The sequence below is a fragment of the Marmota marmota genome, unplaced genomic scaffold (genome assembly GCF_001458135.2).
Source record: "Marmota marmota marmota unplaced genomic scaffold, marMar, whole genome shotgun sequence".
NCBI classification, from domain to species: domain Eukaryota; kingdom Metazoa; phylum Chordata; class Mammalia; order Rodentia; family Sciuridae; genus Marmota; species Marmota marmota.
The window spans coordinates 8,229,021-8,251,284 of record NW_025999942.1 but is presented as its reverse complement, the minus strand read 5'-3'; the positions used below and the strand labels follow the sequence as shown (position 1 = coordinate 8,251,284).

The 22,264-nt window shown below is 30.9% G+C and overlaps 1 protein-coding gene across 2 annotated transcripts in view; it reads right to left on the bottom strand.

Annotated features, from left to right (window-relative positions):
* The window catches only part of Dach1 (dachshund family transcription factor 1), a 224,981-nt gene that overhangs the window by 29,738 nt on the left and 172,979 nt on the right, over positions 1-22,264 (bottom strand). For both annotated transcript variants that reach the window (XM_015498812.2, XM_048801324.1), the window contains 4 exons: positions 17,160-17,311; positions 9,154-9,301; positions 5,880-6,023; positions 5,327-5,395 (listed from right to left, as the gene is read on the bottom strand). In XM_015498812.2, the coding sequence (XP_015354298.2) occupies positions 5,327-5,395; positions 5,880-6,023; positions 9,154-9,301; positions 17,160-17,311 (513 nt within the window). The remainder of the gene's footprint in view (positions 1-5,326; positions 5,396-5,879; positions 6,024-9,153; positions 9,302-17,159; positions 17,312-22,264) is intronic.

The window sequence follows — 22,264 nt, the reverse complement described above, 5'->3', positions numbered from 1 at the left end:
GCAAATCATTCCCTAGAAGTAGATCATGTGGACTTTTTAAGTCATTAACAGGCAATGTGCTAACTATCCAAAATGGCTGATATGGCTGCAAGTGATTATCCTATAAAAGACATGTAAGTCCAGGAAGCAAAACATGGTGGAAAGAACAAAGTCTTTGGGGTCATAAATCTGGATTTCAGTGCAAAATCCAACTAACTAGAAGGATGACAGTGAGAAAATAAATTAGCTACTCTAAGATTTAGATAACCATGCCTTTAACTTAGAATATTAAACAGAAAAGGAGGAAAGACTTAATATATATCAATTCCTGATCCACCTCACTATTTAAGTAAGTAAATATTTCCACCTAATATGTAGTATCCTAAAGTCTAAATGAAGGAAAATGTATTAATAGGAAATTCACTGAGTGCTAGAACATTTGATTCAATAAAAAGCTTAATCAGATATATGAATTTTCTTTTTAACAATGATATGCAGTATGTTTGGGAGCTATAAGTTATGAATCAAATAATAATAATAATATTAATAATAAATTTTAAGGACAAAGGAGGACATCATTTAATAATCCTAATCTGAAAGCACTCAGGAAGAAAATGGGTGGTGTGGAAAGCAAGAGTTTAAACTCTGATGAATTCTTGGTGTGGTCAAGAATTAGTCATCCACCCTCACTAAGCCTCAATTTCCTCTTTTGCACAATAAAGAGATTCAATATATCTTAAAGTCCTTTTTCCAATACTAATTCAGTAACATAATAAAAGTGTTCTTGGAATATCATCAATGTTGAATAAATATTTGTTGAATAAATGAATAATTTTGAAATTGAGCACATATCCTCAAATATATAGGAAGCAGAAAGAAGATATTAAATTGGAAAAAAAATTTGTTAATGTGTAGACAAGTCTTTCATGCCTTTTTATTGGAAAAATATTTGGTTTTCTATGATCTGAGATCAGTCAAAAAGAATAAAAAGCCAAATAGTTTTGATTATGGTCATTGGATGTAAATGAAAGAGAGATACTTTCAAGTGAAGTCAAAATTTTGCAAGCATAATTTGCAGATAGCCTAAGATGTCAGGGGAACTATGGTTCCCATTTCCATTGATTTTTGTTATTTTTGGATTTAAAAGACTAGGTTTGTACTTAATAAGCAAAAAGCTACTATTTTGAAAACAAACTTTTAGACTTTTCAGAAATTTTATATAAAAGATATAGATGGAACAGCAGTATTCATGATTCTCCTATGTTATGGAAGAATCTGTACATGGCAGAAAATTGTTAAGATTTAAACTTTTGCAATTATACTCAGAAAATATGCATGAGGTTATTATTAATGTATATTAAACAAAAGAAAATTATGTTACTTAGTAAATGTGTCATGGGATGTTAAATGAAATATGGATTTAAAATAGAAATGTGGATGTAAATGAGTAGAATCTGAATATTTTGTCAAATGTGCAAACAATAAAATGCATTAGAATTGTAACACAAAAGGGCTGGGGTTGTAGCTCAGTGATAGAGCACTTGTCTAGCATGTGTGAAGCACTGGGTTCGATCCTCAGCACCACAAGTAAGTAAAATAAAGGTGCACTGACAACTAATATATATATATATATATATATATATATATATATATATATGAATTATATACAAAGAAGAATATGCACTGTTAATTGAGCTATCAAATATGAATATTAATTCTTCCAGAATTTATATTTCTGAAATTCCTAGTCAGAATCCATCCTTTATTTTCTCCCATCAGTCTTTCCAACTAATATCTGAGAAATGTTAAACAATAAGAATCTTCATATCCACAGGATCTAATATAGGTCTTAATTTCCCAGTATCTAATTCATTCCTTCAGGAAATATGTATTAAGTGTCACTGTGACCCTTGCATGTTGCCAGACGTGTACCAGTCATAAACAAAACATAATGGCTTACACTCAGCCCCAGCTATCTCTGATAGAAGAAAATGCTTCAGAAAGAATTACAAATACAAAGCATTTTCCAGTGGAGAAATGAAAAGTGTGATAAGAACCTCTAATAGGCAGAACTGGTTCTAAAGGACAGGTAGGTACCCCAGGAGCAGGGGGAGGAATCTGAAAAAATGTTCCTCCATAGAGTAATTTTAAGCTCAGCCTTCACGGATGGGCAAGTAAATGCAAAGAAGAGGAGGGAATGTCCTTGGTGGGTGAGGAAAGAAATAAGGTTTTCAGAAAAACAACATCAACAAAAATTCCAGTATGATAGGAATTAGGAATCTGTGTAGAAGAGGTACGATAGTGTGTAAAGGGTGAGAGAGGGAGGGAGACAAACATCAGGTTCAGTTCTTCCTTAATATATTAGGGATTGGACCTGATTTCAGACTCTGAAAATATTTTTTTTAATTTTGAATGTTTATTCTATATTTGTAAAATCTCCACCAAACTAATGAATTTTAAGTCAGTTATTAGAAAAAAATAAAGAATTTATCTCTATGTACCATGAGTTGATTTACATTACTTACCAAGAAAATTAAAATTATTTAGTGTTTTTCCCCTCAGGAATATTTTCTAAACCAGTTTGATTTCCTCCTTCCCATTTCTTTAGTTTTATGGAAATGCAATATAAAGTGTCCATGAGGCAATATTTACTCTACCTGAGGTACTTATTGGGGGTAATGACTTAGCACTTGAGCAGTATTTGGGTGCCCAACATCTAGGGGACTAGTTCTTGGGCCAAGTGTGGCATCTATTGATTGCTAATATGTTAAAAATAACTGACAAGCATAAAAATTATAGTTTGTTTCTTTTTTCTTTCTCAGTTGAGTTTATTTTGGAATTGAGAATAATTTCATTTATGGTTGGGTTGGGAGTAAGAAAGAATACAAAGAATGTTGTTAACACCTGGGTTTGGGGATAGTGGGAGACTGAAAACCAAGGAAGCAAGAGGTGGAGTCTTTGTCCTTGAATTGTGAAACAGCAGGTGCTTGTGCCTCCCAAAATGCATGACATAGACCATTTCACAAATTAAAAATGAGTTTTAGTTCTTGCTTATTTGCCTCTTCCATTCTCCTGCTTAGGACAGAATTTAACTAAATCACTCTTTTTTTAAAAAATTTCTTCTCTCCACAGTTAATTTTATTCAGTTTGTTAGCTTCCAAATGTATTATTATTTAGTCTTAGTTTAGAAAACATTCAAAGGGCAAAATGAGCTTATATAATGAAGTAAAAGTGACAAAAGATTTCTTTATTCTGCTGTTTTTAAAGTTCTAGAAGCATCCAACTGCTAATGAAATACCTTTTTAAGTCACAGCTAGATTCATCTGCAGTTTTTTTTTGTTTGTTTTTCACATATGGGGGAAAATGCATTAAAGAACAAAAGTCATAAATTTTGAGTTAAGTGTTTTATTAAAAACTTCATTTTGAGCTATATGAACATTGGTAGGCTGTATAAATAAATGCTTTTATGTTACAATTAGAAACAAGAATAATAATTTATAGTAATTCATATTTGGCTGTAAATTACTATGCATAATTGTACATATGTTTTGTTTTTCTAATCATGAGGTTATGTGAGTAGGTTTACTGTGTTACTCAACTGATAGCTTTCTGGATAGCAAAGGAAAGGCAACTTGTGATTACTATTTTTTAACAGAATAAACAAATCACAATAAAGAGTGAATACTGTCAATATTTTGACCTCGTACAGCAAGACTTTGTGCACATTAAGATGTGTACTTGAATAGATGTGAATTTTACAAATTAGAAATAACTTCAGCTTTATTAATTACAAAAAGCTTACTGACAATGAACTTATGGCATACATATTATGTGAGCTATTTTTAAAAATGTTTATTCATTGCTTAATCACTTAATACTAATAATAAATTTCTCATTTATGTATAAGAATATATTGTATATAATTTTGCCTAGATTGAATTAGAACAACCTTAAGGATTCTGTGTTTATCACACAATTTGTCTCACCCCTACCTGATGATGAAGATTCCTTACATCATTTCAACATTATCAGAATTAGTGCTTAAATTGGTCCCTACCTATAGAAATTGGTCTTATTGAGCTATCATCCCTGAAAACGAGTAATGGATTTTTGTTAACCATCAAAATTTGTTCTTATATGTGTGTACATTTTATAGGATGAAACAGAATTCTTATGTCTTTATTGATATACACACATACATAATTGTTCTGAAATCTATAATACTCTAAAAATTGAGATTTTTTAAATATCTACAATTACGTTAATCTCTGTCCAAGGAAATATATCAAAATAGCATATGGTTCAAGCCTTGGTATTTAAAGACTAATTGTTATGGCCAGGAATAAAATAAATATAGGCAAAAGAATACAACATTATTTCCTAAAGAATGTTTCCTCAAGTTTCTGATTGTTACTTATTGAACATATGATAGTGTGTAAAAGTATATTTTGTTTACACTATGCCAAGAATCACATTTTTGTAGCTGATTTAGTAACAAAATTAATGTACAATATCTTAAATATGATTGAGTTGAAAATACAAAGTAAAAGCAATGTAGAGGATTATACCACTTAATCATTTTAGGGTTCCCTTTGAAGAATCATCTTCATTTGACATAGGAAAAAATGCTCTTTTTCTTTTTAGTATTCATGTTGTTGGACTGAGTTTGTTTTCTAGAATAGATGTTTGACTAGCTATAGGTGCTACCTTCTGATCCTGCTCTTTCCTAATAGTGTGGTCTTGGCAGTATTCATGTTTAGCTCCTCTGAGTGTTTACTACAACTCCCTTTAGTATTCTATATATGATTTTGTTCAGCAGACTTGTGTTATTAAAATGTATATAACGGCATATAGAACATTGGCAAATCACATAGGAACTAAACAATCTTATTTATTGTTAACATTCAACTAGTTCATTCTGCATAAACCTTATTCTAGCTGTCACAAAAAATGAGTAGTTAGACACTTTGGAATTTTAAGAACTACCTATTTGCTTAATCTATTATTTTATTTATGTTGTATAGAACTTATAAACACTCCTGCATTAGATCGGGCTTTAAACATTCAATAAAACACATTTACTGTGTCCAAGATTAAATCATACATTGTTTAAAATTAATTATTCCTTTTTAATTGCATTGTATAAACAGAAATGACCTGTTAATTTAAAGAAAATCTATCAGCACAAAATGAATTCACTCATATAAACAAGCAAGATGAACTTGACCTTGTTTGAACTTGTTTTGATGTGGCCCAGATGGTAGGCTACATGCCTGAATAGCAGGCTAAAGCTGAGGAAAAACTCATATAGCAAGATCTAGATTTATAGCCTTCTGCAAATTCCTACCTTGTATTGTCCTTTCAGCATCTGTTCTGCCCCCACTGCGGTCAGCTTCTATCTCTGGGGTCAGAGAGTCTAAAAGCACAGAAAGGTAAGAGTGACATATATTTCATTTGGTTCCTATTGTCCTTTTAAAAAAAAGAGCAACCTGTTACTTTAGCACTGAATTAAAATCACATAAATCTTTGTCACCTTTTAAAGGTTGAACAAAAACTATAACCCTAAGAATTTTCAGGAGATTTGAATAAAAATAAAATATAATATTGTTCATAAGATAGAATGAGGGTGGAAGTTCTTCCATTCATATTATGTCATGTTTCAGTTGGAAAAGATTTGGTCAAGCAAAAATGCAATGCCAGGTCCCAGATTCTGGGGTTAAGTAACAGAAAAAGATTGAAGCAAATATGAAGTAAAGAATTTCTCCAACACATTCTTCCCATCAAGCACAGATGAATGAGTCACAAGACATTGAAATATACAAAACCACAAACATGTGTCTAAATTTCCCTTTGAGTATTAAAAATAAAAGTTGGTCATGCATAAATGTGCACCTTCTTACCATTTAAGACCCTGAGACTGTCTGTTGAAGCTGCCTGTTTTAGTGTCTGCTCTGCTTGCTCACGCCGTTTTGTCTCAAATTCAAGTGCTTCCTGCAATTTTCTCTTTGCCTTCTTCTCCTTCTTTAGTCTCTTTTGAACAATGGCTAGAAAACAGTGTGTATACTTTAATATTTTAAATGTAATTGTATGATGTTGCTAATTTTCATTCATTTTTGTTTCCTGCTGTACTGATTCTACCTATAATGAGAAACTTTTAAAAATTCACCTTTATCTAAAATAATTCCAAATAAAAGGTCCAAGGAAGCCAATTTTTATTTTAGCTTCCAACTATTGCATTACAGAAATGCTTCTAATTGTAACATGTAAGATAAACCTAATAGGAAACCACTTTTAGGAAACATTTGTACTCACAGACAAAAGAAACTTGTGTAAATGAATTCTGTGGCTTGTTCTTTGCCCTTGTATCAAGAACAGTGAAGAGTAGTTTAAATAGGCCAAACCATTATGAATAGGTCTTCTATCTCCTTATAATGCATCAATTTTGAGTAAAAAAATGAAGCATTTCCTTTATAAATATTTTATAAAATAATATCACACCAACTAGGTTTTTAATAATTCTTTCTTGAAATTTTAGAAAACATCATCAACATTTTTTGTATATGCAGAGCAAAATACTCTTAATTGTTAACATACATGAACAGTATTTTTTGACAAAGCCATTTGCTCAGAGAATTATTTCTTCATAGCTAATTTATAGCACTACAAAATATTTTTAAAAATTATACTTCCATTCTGTAGGAATCTGGTGAAGTATAAAACCGCACTGCTAATAGTGTGCCATTGATGACAAAAATATGCTTTTATATAAAATTAGATTATGATATAAAAAGTTGATTCTGATACATTTTTCTCCTACTGTACAATTTAAATATGCATATGTTAATAAATAATAACAAATGTACTTCACAAAATGTATGGTAACTGTACTCTTGGTATAGTAATTATTTTAACTTTTTCTATACATACACACATGCTTGCACACACACACACATATGGTAACCACTCAGCATGTGTTCTTTGAACTCATCTTTTTTGACAAACATCGATAAACATTGTGGATGTCAGTGTTCCACTATGAGAAAATTCTTTTATTTTTCATGAAAATTAATCATACCAAGTTTACTATTTGACTTCTTACTACTGATTAGAAAACACCATTATTTTTATTTAGCACAATATTTGGTCAAAATGGAATATGAAGTAACAATGATTCAAGTGAATACTTTAGTTTCAATTTCTAATTTCTGCATTTCTTGATTAATCATTAGTAGTGTTGCTAAGATGGTATCCCATTAACAAGTTGAGTTTATTATTTCTGTATCATAATTTTAAAAACTTTTAATCAAAATGTACATGGACTAAATTGAGTAAATGCTGATTTCTTTTACTTAATAATGTGAAAACCATATGCTTATTTTAACAAAATTACTTGCCTACTATTTTCCTTTCAAAAGGTGATTATTTATAAATATCTTTGAAAAGAAACACTAATTTTTGAAATACTTATACATCCCCATTTTATTGAAAGCTCTATACCCAGTATGTTGCCATCAACCATTCCTTGTTTCCTCCTATTTGATTGAACCAAATAGGATGCTATGTTCTGTCTTCAGGGTAATACACTGCTTCAACAGACACATTTATAATAGATAAGTATTGATAGATAAGTTATTACCTTCAACTTATTGTTCATAATTAATTAAATAGGATGTTCATAGGATGATCTGTGAATGTTTTGCCCTCTAGTGGTTAAAGAAATAAAACAGAATGTAAAACTTCCTAACCAGTTGGAACCAATAAAAGTAGGAAGGTCTCTCAAATACTCAAAGGGTTGTTTAAGGAATCCAAGAGTCTGTTTTTTGTACTATATGAAAGACTTCTCCAGGTGTGACAAAAACAAGACATGGTGATCTCATGGAAGATGGCCCCACAGACTGAACTCTCTGCCTGGACTTCCTTATTCACTTAGAACACATCCATTATCAGTGTTTATCTTTGATTATTTTAGTCCTTTAATCTAGTGAAGCCATATTATTTAGAATGGTACGATTCACCTAGGTGAAAGCTTTTCAAATAAACCTTATCCCAGGAACCCACTAGCTGTTGACTAATAACTAATGAAACAGCCTTGTAAGTCCTTCTAGTTTTAAAAAGAGAACTGAAAAAAAATGGTATTTAAATGACCATGTCAAATATATAAAAGGAGAATATGGGGAGTGTTTACACTGAATACTTATTAAATGGGAGAAAAGAAATTCTTCCACTTTCTATAATACTTAGGAGAATCAAGTGGTTGAAACAAAGGGGGAGTTGGTTGTAAATACTCTTCAAATTCATATATAAATATACAAATGTGAATGACCTTCAAAATTATCTGTACAAGCACTGTAAAATGTGTTAAAAGAAACAATTCACAGATCAATAATATCATTATTTTTACCCAATAAGAATTCATATTAGTTTCTATTCTGTGTACTTGACCTTGTAGAATGAAAATGAGGTATTCAGAAAGAAAATTATACAAACATTCAACTTTACTCATTTGTTCAGATATTCATCAGTCTTCAATTTCAGTTGATAAATATCTTACTAAACCTGCTTTGCCTGAATAATCAGTATTTTCTATATTAGCATTATGACTTTAACTCTTAAGTTTTCAAAGAGAAGCTGAGAAAGAACACAAAACTTTTTTCATGGCTGTCAGCTTATCAGGGCTTATTTCTTATTTTAAGAATATTAATTCATGTTGGGAACAGTGATGCATATCTGTAATCCCAGAGGCTCAGAAGGCTGAGGAAGGAGGATCAAAAGTTCAAGAACAGCCTTGGTAAATTAGCAAGACCCTCAGCAACTTAGTGAGACCCCATCTCAAAATTTAAAAAAATAAAAAGGGTAGGGGATGTATCTCAGAGGTACAATCTCTAGTACTGTCCAAAAAAATATGAATTAATTAAACTATAAGCAACAACAATTATATAATTAATGATACAATGGACACATTTCAATCCCTTGAGATAGGAACAGAAGAGAAAATATGTACTTTGGAAATTAAGAAACGCAGTGAGCCCACGATTTGAATTCTGCTCTAAACTTTAGTTGCAGGTAAATCAACAAATATGTACACTCTCAAAGCAAACCACCAAACATACTATTACATTTTTGTGTTGACTATTTCGCTTAAAGTATTAAACTTAGTTAGAAATTCTGCAATACCTCTGTTCTTTTGTTCCATAGCCAGCTGCTTCTCAAGTGTTTCCCTTAGTTCTCTTTCTCTTAAAAAATCCATCTTCAGCTCTGTTTTTTCCAGTTGAACCTGTTTTTCTTGAGCTCTGGCATTATCTATGGCAACTTTTAAGAGCCCCTGTACAAAGAAGGTATTCAGAATGGTAATATGTTGGTGAAAAGTACATTTCATTTGTTGCTTAAAAACATTTTAAAAGAGAAGAACTCACCAAATTCTTAAATTATTTTGCATTCACTCCATACTCACTAGGACAAATACTATAAAGCACAAAACTTCTAAATTTAATTAAACTACTTAGGGATGGTAAATACTTATACCATGCATGTTCCATTGTTTCTGATTAGAATATCTAGACCCCAAACTAAATGAGGGCAACACATAGCATGTCTAAAAACATAATGCACTAATTAAAATAATAGTAATAATAACAGAAAGGAGATCAGTAGAGGAGAGCAAGTGGATCAGGCAGAGGAAGGAAGGTACTGGGTAAGGAGGTTGATCAAATTGTACGGTGTGTGTATGTGTGTGTGTGTGAGTGTATGAATATGGCATAATGTGGCATAATATTACTATGTAAAATTATAATGCACCAATAAAATAAGAACTGAAAAGAAAATGTGAGTAAAAATCTGATGCAAGTAGTTATTTAACATGGTTGATAGAGCCCTCTGTAATCCTGGTAGTCTCCTTACTTTCTTGGAGCTCATTCTCCCACTTTCTAGCATGATCATACTAGATCACCCATGTTCTTTGTTTTCCTCAATTCAACAATTTGTTTCTGTCTCAGAGACTTTGCTCTTACTCTTCCCTACAAGAATGCTTGTCCTCCAAAACTTTACATGACTCACACCCTCACAAAGTCACCATTCAAGAGAGGCCTTCTTTTACCACCAAATTTGGAATAGCCCTCCAAATATAGCTTGTTCCTCCCTCCTATAAAATTCTTCATGTCATTTAACATTAGGTAACATTGTCACATTGAGTTATTTGTACACTGACCTATATTGTGTTTTTCCAGTAAAATGTATAGTCTCTAAGGTAGGATTATTTTCTCTTGCTTTGTACATGTCCCAAGTGCCCAGAGAGTGCCTAACACATATAAAAGTACACAAATCTCATGAATAGAAATTATTATAATAGTGCTATATTTTTCTTGAAACTTGTAATAAATTTAAGGTATCCAAAACTTAGTAGTTTAGTAATACATTGTGTTTCTAAAATCATTCAAAATGGTTCTAACAATTTGAGAATAACAAAACAAAATTTATTTATATGACTAATTATTGAGATACATACACAAAATTTGACTTACTGTATTCTTTTAAAAAATTAGCAGTATTCTAAGATTTTTTTTGTACAATAAGATTGTGAGAATGTTAAACATATAGAAAACATTTTCCATGTAATAGACCAAAATTACTAGTAAAAATTAGAACCAAAATTTCTATCTCCCTCAATTCAGCAATAATAAATGCTGGTTTGAAGTTGAAACTATTTTGTGTTGGTCTGTAAATATTACAGCCTAAATTTTTCACTTGAAATTATAAATGAGATGAAAGTTGTGGCCATCTGTACACTTACTTGAAGATGAGATCCCCCTTGCAAGATTCAATGTGAGCAGTTTGAATCAGGAATTTCAACTCCAGCTTGATTTGTGAGCCCACTAGAGATGTAACCTTACTTCAGCCCACCAATACAGCTTTTTTGCAATGTCATAAGGCATTTTATTTTCTCTTTGAACACATATAAATTATTTCATATTTGTTGTACCTGACCCTGAATTTCCTGGAATAATTCTTGTTTCATATGAAAGAAACTGGAGAAAGATTTCTATGTGGCAGTTTACCCCTCCCTACTCTTTTGTTGTTCAACAATAAAACATAGCTGCTAAGGAAACTGCCATCTTAGCTCAATTCAACATTCCTGTATATGTTTCTTCTTCATCAGGAGCAAACAATTAGTAACAAATGAAAGAGATCATTACATCAAGTGCCCTTTTAGATCACCCCAATTAAAACTTTAGTTTAGCTGTATTTTAATTCTAAGATACCAAATTCTAATTTTCTGCTCTGATTGCTCTTGTTGACTTATCTTTGAAAGATGTACTCTCTGTGCAATGTCTAGAGATTATTTAGCAAGATGCCAATGTTGGCACCACTTAATGTGTTGATTGGTTGTATTATCAGTAGCTGTTTAAAATAAATTACTATTAAACTATTATTGTCCTTGGCTGACAAAACACAATATTTTGGTGTTCTTTAAATATGAAACAATAATGATGAATAAACATGTTGAATAATGTTAAACTGCAATTCTAATTTGTTTAATTTTATATTAATATTCGTTAGTAAAGTATGAATTTGCTAAGAGTTTTTATGTTTACTGTTTCCTTTTGTTAAAATGTGGCTAATGGTAGTACATTACCTATTCCTGCTGATTATGTCTGAAAAATATTAGCTTTTAGAATCCAATACCCTCTAGGGACTACTTATAAGCTATATAAAATTAGATTTAATTTTTAGACTTTAAATCTGCACACATCAGTAGGAGTCCAGTGTGAACAAAAATCTGCACTAGAGCCAAACTGATGCATATGCAAAAGTATGTTATTGCCAGTGACAGCTCTGCTACAAAAATACAGAAAAACAATTAAATTTAAATGCAGCAGGCGGCTGGGAAGAAGCAGTATCAAGTAGTGTTCACAACATCTACAAATTACTAAAGCACTTTCTTAACCATCAGTGATGATAATACTTTCGGATTTGTGTAACTTCTGTAAATTTTCCAGATATATGGTGTGCAAAATTTCGTACTAAATGCTGTGTCTCACTTGGATATACAATATCTAGCCAAATGTGTGTAATAATCGAAATGCAGAAGATTGAAGGTTTGAAACATGAACTTCTTCCAAGGGGAGTTCAAATTCTCAGGAGGGTAAAGTTGGATAATGACAATTGTAAAGAAATATATTTTAAACTTGTGTGGCACAGCAATTCTGAGACACAATGGTTGATTGGCCTCAGAGTTGTTTTCCATATATGAAGCATGATGATTTTCATAATACACAAATGTTCTTGTTTTCTAAAATGATCCACCTTGTATATTATTTTCATGGGTTTTGAGAGAATTACTTTTTTTTCTAAGAGCACTGCCATTGATATAGCAATGTTGCAACTATCTATAGCTTAGAAAGCATAAATATCTGCCTGCCTAAGACTTCGAGTAATATTGTCATGAAAGAACCATTTCTTAACATGGTATTTATAACCAAGAGCAAAAACTTAACCTGGTTCATGTTTATAGTCTATGAAAATGTATTTCAGAATAAGATGATAAGTAAATGTTCTTGAGTGTCCCTGAAACTTATGTGACACAATTTGTGGTCAATAATGTGTTTCTTTACTCTCAATAATGAGAATAAAATAATTGAACAGAATTTAGAAATCACTATTCCACCCAAACATTAAAAAAAAAAAGGTCAGAATGATAAGATGACTCATCCAAGATCCCAAACTAGAGAGTTGACTAAGCTGAGATCATAACCTCACCTGTTTAACTTTTTTTTCTTCTACTATTTCCCTATCATTTTGCAAAATGTATAGAAATCATGTTCTTTAGAACCAGATTTTTTTTAGATAGAAAAAAAAATAACAACAACTAATGTATTATTATAGAAGCCTTGTAGCAAAGGAAAAAATATACTTAGTCTAATGTTCTGGTTATTGTTCTCCAAAGATGATTAATGACAGATTCCCCATGAAAAAGTACTTCCAGGTATAAATAAATCTTCTTATAATTCATATAGTCATGTCTTGTAATATGACAACATGGAAATCAACCTGGGTTTAAATTCACACTTTACCATCACTCTGTGACCATATCTGCCTCCATAATCTTATATGTAAATTGGGGATAAAGATAAAATACACTGTAGAGAATAATAAGAAAAATCAATGTAAATTGTGCATAATTATTATAAAGACTGGCACATTAAAATTGTTTGCATATGTTACGAATTTGCATATATATATATATATTTAAATATAATATAAATTTTAAATTTTGGTATATAGTACAGTTTTTACTGAGATTATTGTTATTCTTTTTTGTCACATTAAGCTGTGTTTAGAAACTTGGGTACATTTTAATATTATTTATAGTCTTTTCCAAAATGGAAATGGGAGCAAAGGGGAGAATATTACTCTTATAATTATGATTAAGCAGGAAAACATATAATGTTATCAAACGTCATATTTTGAAGCCAGTATCATATTTTATTGGGATATTTTTGGAAAAATTTTCTTCTACATTTTTGTATAACTGTATTTTAACTCAGTTTATAATGCAAATAAGCAAATTATTTATTTCTTTTAAAATGTATGGAAAATATAATTACTGACTATAATACTAAAATGTAAAGACTTGAAGACAGATGTTTCAGTTTAATAATCAAATTCCTTTTGAATTTTTTGTCCTCCAACACAGAAATAGAGAATATTTCTTAGATACCATAGTTGGAATTTGTCTATTTATTAGTGAATTCACTACGGTGTTTCATTCTAAGATCGCCATTTAATGTTGTTTGAACATTCCTTTTGGGCTTTCTTTGCTTGCTTAATTTCTCTGTGCAGGCAAACCATAATGAACCAAACCTTATCAAACACCTTTTATAGCAAAAATCTTCAATGCTTACTATCCCTAATTAAATTTTATATTCTTCACCATATTTTACATTTTCATTTTTTACTTACCTATTCTTATTATAATATTGGTAAGCCATTTAAAACAATTTTTGTTAAAAAAATGGATAAACAAATAATTTGCATCTAATTCTATACATTATTAGTTTCTTGTGATTAATAGCAGGGAAGCTCAAATAAGGAATAGTAGGTAGAGTTCTCCTTTAAATGCATTCTAATGATAGCTAATATTTGAAGCTATCATATCCAAATAATTGGCACTAAATTTTCCTCACATAAAATTTCCAAGGAGTTCCTCAAAGACATGTTTGAGCCAGGCATGGTGGTGCATGCCTATCATTCCTGTGGCTTGGGAGGCTGAGGCAGGAAGATTGCAAGTTCAATGGCAAAGCCATAAGCAACTCGGTGAGACCCTGTCTCTAAATAAAATACAAAATAGGGTTGGGGATATGGCTCAGGGGTTGAGTACCCCTGAGTTCAATCCCTGACCCCACCCCCGCCAAAAAAAGATATGTTTGAAGGAAAAAGCCATGATGAAAGATTGCCCATATTGATAAAACAAGTAAAATTCTACATAAAATAAATGAGGTTCTAAAAACAAAAATTGAAATATGTCTCTCTTATTAATGTAAAATTATATTACCTTAATAATTTTCCTTTACTGTAGTCATGTTTATCTGTTATGACTTTTAATTTCCAAACACCTCATATGTCAAAAATGGTAGTATATTTCCACTACTTAATAAAAAATCTGGAGCCTAATTTTATATATATAAATATTTTTTTTCTTCCTACATATCTTCTTTGAAAGCAGAAATAAATGACATTTATAAAAATTCAGTTTTGTTAATGGTATCATGTAGGGAACATTTTAGTAATCATTATAAATTTAATAATTCAGAATTGTCAAATTATAGTATATCATGAAATTAAGTTATTTACTAGCAGAGCAATTTAAACTCACTATTTAGTAGAGTTTGTTGGTCATTAATTTTAATAACAATAAAATACTTTCAGAGGAAATGTAGAGATTTAAACTTGCTACACAACAAGCATGTTACCATTGAGACTAGAATGCAGAGAACCCATTATATATAATTGAAACTTCAGCAGAAATTGAGGTAGGCAGACTGTAATTACTCAAATTAGAATTTAGACAGCAAACACATTTATACTGTATGTCTAATAAGCCAGGGTCATGACTATTTAAACATTCTGTACCACTCCTAGGATATTACCATAGCTCAATAAATGTGACAATAATAAGAGTTAGCATCTATGATCTTTTCTAAAATGATGTGAAATCATACCTACCATAAATTCAGCATGTATGTGTGCATATATCTGAAAGTGCATGTATTTTGTTCATGGAACTCATTAGGAGTCTTAATCTGCATTTTACCTTATGTACACATATTTACATGTGTATTTACATGTAGATATAATGCCTATGTCTATTTGTGCATATACCTGTAAGATTGAAGTAGACAACATAATTTTTTTTAAATGAAGTATTTTTATGGTAGGTTTAAGGTCCCCATAATTTGGGATTAGAAATAAATAATTTAGTTTGTCTTGACTATCATGCTACCATTAACTCTTAATAAAATATGTCTGCAAGGTATATGATTGAAAGGAGAGAATATCAGGCTTAAGGCCACTTTAATAAATAAATTATCTAAAAATCTGTGTATTTTAAGGCTGGTGTCTACTCTATTTTTCTTTCTTTTATGAGAATAGTGAATTTGAGGTGATGTGGGCAGCATTCTTTGATCTTAGTATATCTGGCATACTGTGGATGGGAAGAATACTCCCAAACTGTCAGTTTTTGACTAAGATATGAGGTGTCCACATAAAATGGAAGGGTCCATGTGTAAACCCAATCTTCAGATGCGTGCGTAGACTTACATAGATGAAGCCAAGACATGCTGTCTGTTCTGAAATTGAAATTCAATTCTTACTCATCTGGTCAAAGAATTTTTAGTTAAGGAACACACATACATATGGCTTTTTCTTTACTTCATATGGAGTTATATACAGAAGAAAATAAATGTTTTCTCTACTTTTTGGAATTTAAACTCAAAAATGTTGAGGGCTATTTTCTGAAAGCATTTATTGAAAGAGAAAATTTACTACAAACTTTAACTCGTGGAAAACAATAATATAAGTGAAATTCAGGGCAGAAAGTCTTATGTTTATTTTAAAATATAATCAATTATTGGACCATGATTAAGTTTAGGCTAGATTGATGACTTATTTCAATTACTGAGATATAAAACCATAATGTTGAATACAGTTCTGGAAACTCTAATTACATTAGTATTAAAAAATGCCACATTAATAGATGAGAAGATATGTTACATTAAAGGCCTTCTGTTATGTCCTTGGAGAGGTAAATAAAATTAATTACATTTCTACTGGGAGAAAGATTAATATGGTAGGAAATATGTGCAGAAAAATATCACTGAGTTTGGAGTGTTAGAGTAAATTTTTTTTAAAAACGAGAAACTTTCGAGTACTGTTGTCAGTAAGCTCATGTTTAACAGCAACTACTCCAAATATGGAAGAGTAGATGGCAAAAATTTCCATCTGGGGTCCACATGATCACTTCATGTGTGGGCAAGAAAATTGTTTTCTTCTATTTCGAACACTCTTATTATCTTGGCTCCATGCTCTATGTTATTGTTAACTGTAAGTATTTTTGATTCATAATGTACTGTACATAAAATATACATCCTGAGGACCACATAGGAAATCCGTGGAAAATTTTATACAGCTTTTGAAGTCTATCCTTTGAAGAAACTCTACTAATTGAAACAAACTTATTTATGAAAGAAGGGATTTTTTGGATTCTTCTATATTAGACATATTTAAAATGACTAAACATACCATTTCCTCACTGGAAGGCCAACAGTTTAAAAATATCTAAATATTTATTAGAACTGGTGTGCTGTCATATAGTAAATTAGACAAACTAAACAGTTAAATTTTATCCAATTAGTTGGCAATAAAGAAAGCCATTTAGGCAGAATGGTTTTTTAAATGTGCATGTCATTTTTATGTAAGTTTTTATTATAGCTTAATATACATATTTGAGTATTTTTAAGCCAATTTGATTAGTGTAGCAGGTTTAAAATCTTTGTTTTCTGAGTAAAAGTTTAATACCATGGCTTGTTCTATGCTATGAAGAGATTAAGTTGGAATGGGATGAATTCAGAAAGATATTACATATAAGTGTTCTATGTTCTTTTCTTCCAGACAGCAAAAAGACCTACCTGTATATTAGTCAGAAGGGTCTCTATGGAAGACAATCCATCAGGAAACAGAAAAGGAGATGGAAACCCTGGAGGTAGTGGTTGTCCATGCCCAGTTAGAGAAAGTTTGTCAAGGCTTTCTCTTGCGGTTGGTGTAGAAAGTGGGGTCTCATCTGTATGTGATTGAAACAAAAATATAGAACAAGTTACGCTTGTCTGTTTTTATTAGACCTCAGTAATGGCTTCCCTAGTGGTTTCCAGAACATTTATTGCAAATTGGTTCCTGCTATCAGGAGAAAATGCTTTCTGCTGAATTTTCTTTAATGAAAAAGCTGTGGAGATACAACAAGATAACATTAATGAGTAACTTTATAAGCCTTTTAAATGCAGTCTCTAATGAGACTGAGTTTACAGTGCCATAGAATCTTTTTAAAACAAATATTATCTCATATATAGTTGTGATAATATATTCAGGCTGACTTTATGGGCACCTTCCCAATTATCTCATTTTAGTTTGTTCTCTTTGGATTGACAATAGAATATTTCTAGAGCTTCATGTAAGAGAAATGCTTTGTATATCAGGACAATTTCTTTCTCAATTAACCCTTCCTTTATATTAATGATTTGTTCAAATATATTCTTAAGAACCATAAAAGCAATATGCAATTAAAATATTTCATTTCACAAATCTAAAAGGAAAAATGAGAGTCCAAATACATTCTCCCTATAGTATAACTGAATTGCTCACTATCATTGAAGCCAAAGATTTAATTCTTTTGAACTTGAACACCTTTTACCTTAATATTGAAAAACTATACCTTTTGTGTATGAACAAGGGGTCTGAAGAAAGAATAATAAAATACAACTTTCAAAACAATATTTAGAAAATCAAATTTTATAATCCTAAGATAAATTAGTCTTTACTTCATTTATTGAATATTCTTCAACCTTTTAAGCAATTTAGAATAATAACCAAATAACACATTTTTCACTTTCACAGTGAAATCTTTCTATTTAGTTCTTTGTTATTTGACAATTTTATAGTTCTTTATGAGATAGAGACAAGGCATCGCATATTTTGGTTTATTTTAAACACAGGGAAAATTTTATTCAGTGCAAGATTCCTAATTTACTAAATATTTTCATATTTCACCCCAGGAAAATTAATCAGAGCAATGTATTTGCACAGTTCTGATAGTATCTCTCAATTTTGTAAGTTGCTAAAAACTTCAGCACACTTGTCTTAGGCTTATAATTTGATTCCACTGTTCTCCTCGATCATTCTTTTATTTTTCATTACAACATCTAACCACACAACACGTTTTCCAATTACCTCTCTCTGGGGCAGAAATATTATGGAAGCTGCCACACTTCTCTGTCTCTCACTAATGTCAGAACAAGTTAAATTCATTTCCTCACCTTTCCACATTTCTAGTTAATGAACCAAAGGGAAGAAATGTTGGGGAGGGAAGTACCAGACACAAGGCTTTCCTATTAACTATTTTCTCACACTTACTCCCTTCTCTGCAGTTTCTCCTTCCCTTCCCACCTCTGTTAACTTACTAACAGATGATCTGAGGCAGCAGGTACTAGAAAAAGAAACAGAGTAAGCAACTAAAGTAGGACTCATGGTGTCATTATTTTTTGTATTACACTTGTCACCAGGGTTAAAAAAAGACTGCAATGCAGGGGTAGAGCTACCGCATGGCTAATGTGAGCAAGGTGATCTTGGACACCATTTACCTAGCTATCATAAATTACTCCTACAGACCAAGGCTGCTAGTGTTTTCTCATAATAACCCTGAAAAGGGGCTTGTTAAACATCTATGTGCATGTGAAATTGTTTAAGAATGGAGAGCAATATTTTTCGATCAGCATCACCTTATCTGTCACATGCTAAAGAAAATGTGGCTTAATAGATCATGGGGATAATAATTGCTTGTCTCTTAAAGAAATGCACAGAACCAGATGACCTCTCAGCTTTACCACCTATGACTCCATATTTCTCAAAGACTGACCAAGAAAAAAAAGAAAAATGTTGCATACACATACATGTACACACATGTTTAATTCTAAATTCTATCATCCATGATTATTTAATTTAATTTCAGGCATTTGTGCTTAACTACAGTTGCCTGTTCTGTGAATTATATCTCTAAATCAGTCATGATGCCTACTTTCAAGCAGCCAATATTTATCTGAAATAAACAATGTGCTAGATATTAGAGACAGAATGCAGAAAGCACAATCTGAAAGCTTTCAGAGACTAACATAGATCAGAGTGACTGACTCTACTTGTTGAATAGCTAATTCTTATATTTAGTAAAATTTTTCCTCCCATCATTATTCCTTAAGACACTGAGGTAGAGAGCAAAGATGGGAGGGGAGGGGAGGGTGGATAGTAGGGGATAGGAAAAGTAGCAGAATACAACAGTCACTAATATGCCATTATGTAAAAATGTGAGTGTGTAACCGATGTGATTCTGCAATTTGTATTTGGGGTAAAAATGGGAGTTCATAACCCATTGAGTCAAATGTATGAAAGATGATATATCATGAGCTTTGTAATGTTTTGAACAACCAATAAAAAAAAGAAATAAAAAGACACTGGTAATCCCAGCAAAGGATTAAATTATTCTGTATGTGTGAGTGTGTGTGCATGCATGCCTGCCTGCCTGCCTATTTTTTTTTTCTACTATTACTTCAGTAATTGACGGCCATTTTGGTCATCAAGGTTCCAGTTATGTGAGAATGTGGACTATCATTTGGTATAAATTTATTTGAGTAGATTCATTCATTCATCATTTTACACAGTGGAGATACTACATAAGGTCACTTTCATTCAATGCATAGGAAAGAAACAATCAAATTAAGGTCAGAATTAGTTTTAAAATGGCAGGGGAGCATGATTCCTAAGATCATTTTCTAAAAGAAGACAAATGAATCAAAGCTCAAACAAACCAAAGATATTTCTTTGGGTCATAATACATCATTATCTAAGAAAAAAAATTATCATTTCATAGCAATTATCAAGATTGTAAAATTAAGAACATGTTCTTCCTTTTAAAAAAAATGACCTGTGGTATCCTAAATGTTCTATGATTAAAGGAAAAGTTTGAGAGGCCAGAAAATGTAGTGGTTTTGACATAATCTTTGACTTAAGGTATGTTTGATGATGAAGTAAAAACTCACAGGATACATATTTTGGTTTAAGACTTTCCAATTTTTAAAAAATTATCTTTTATAGAAAGTTGGCTTTTCAGGTGCAATGATTTTTGATTTTTGTTTTTAATATCTCAAATAATTTTAAACTAAAGGAAAATTGCAAGACCTATATAAGTAACTCCTTTATATTTCTATAGTAGATTGAATGGTGACCATCAGAATACATGTACATGTGTAATTCTTAGAATCTGGTAGTATTATTTTATTTGGAATACTGGTTCATTCTAACTCTAGGCACAGGTATAATACAGAATCTTGAGATGAAGAGATTATGGAGGTTATCCTTACTCAGGATGGACCTTAAGTCTACTGACAAGTGTCCTTAGAAAACTAAGGCAGAAGAGGAGTTGAAAGAGACAGAGACCCAGAGAAAAGGAGTAGGCAAACTAAAGAAGAGTCAGAACTAGAATTTTACAGCCACAAAACAGGGAATGTAGAAAGCCATGAGAATCTAGAAGAGATTAAATATTGTCTCGACAAGTTGTTATTTTTAATTTCCAAAAAAGAGTAGTTATTTATGTTGAAGGATTCTGGTTTTCTAATCCAGTTTCAGGGACCTACAGTGGTTTTCTAAAGAAAATAGAGTTTGCACATATTATAATTAAATGATTTTATTTTATGACAAGAAAAATTACTGCTTAACATCAGGGATAATTATAATATTGACAATTACAGCAACATGTAAAGAGAATAATTGACAAGGAAGAAGAAAGAGAAAAAATATATTTTAAAATTCTAAAATTAAAAAAGGATAAAACATGATATTTCATTTTACTCATCAATATAATTCATGATTCTACTCATATTTTAAGTCACTTTGTAATAACTGACCATCAGTAAGATTGATGCCTCAGTAAGACAAGCTTTTTTTCCCCCACCAATCTTATCACACATAACAATTTAGCAGGATATCCTAAGGAACAATGATGTTTAAAAAAATAATAGGCCTCTACTTTTAAAATGTTTTCTTTCCTGTGAATAAAATCTAACTCAGTTATTTTCATAACTGATCCCTTTGGGTTTGAATTATATATATTCTTTCAAGTGTGTGTGTGTGTACAAACCTCTGATGTCTTATTACATCTTAAATTTTAGGCTTAAAAACAATCACTTTTAGAAACAAGGGGATTCATATCTATTCATCTTGATATGAAATAGAAATAGCACTATTGTTAAATGGGAAAATCTCCATGTTTTTATGTTTACAAGAGAGTTTGCATGAAAACTATTTCTGCACTGCAAAATGAAAAATAAAGATGACAAAAATTCTAAAGCATATGGCACTTTCCTTCAGAAGTGAAATATTTCTCTAATATAATTTTCTCTTTGTTTTTTAAAAAAATATCCATCACAAACATATAGAAAGATACACTTGTGAGTGTTTTTGTAAACTGGTCAATCAAATTATTCATCAGGAATAGAAACACAGATAATATAAAAATTTAAGAATTGGTGCCTTGAAATAAACATCTGAAAATTATTTTCAGGCGTAATATACAAATGTTTAAACTAAACACACTTGTAGTTTCATTGCTGTCTTACTTCTAGTCTAGGCACACTGGGTTAATTATCAAGAGAAACTATTCATAATAAAGTAAATACTATTACCTCATATTGTAATCTTAGGTCAGAAAGTAGTTATGTATTCTTTTCTATTTTCATTTTCTCAGAAAATAAAGAATTTTGACATAGAAAATTAAAATTCAGAGACATAACTTTTGTATATCTTCTAATATGTACAAAATATCTAGAAGTACACTGGAATAAAATTTATTTCCTATATTTAATTTTATGCCCATTTTCAAATTCTCAATTTAAAATTACTAGTGATAGTTTTATAAAATGAATATCACAATCCTATATGTGATGTATCGATGGTAAAATGAAAAGCAAACTATACT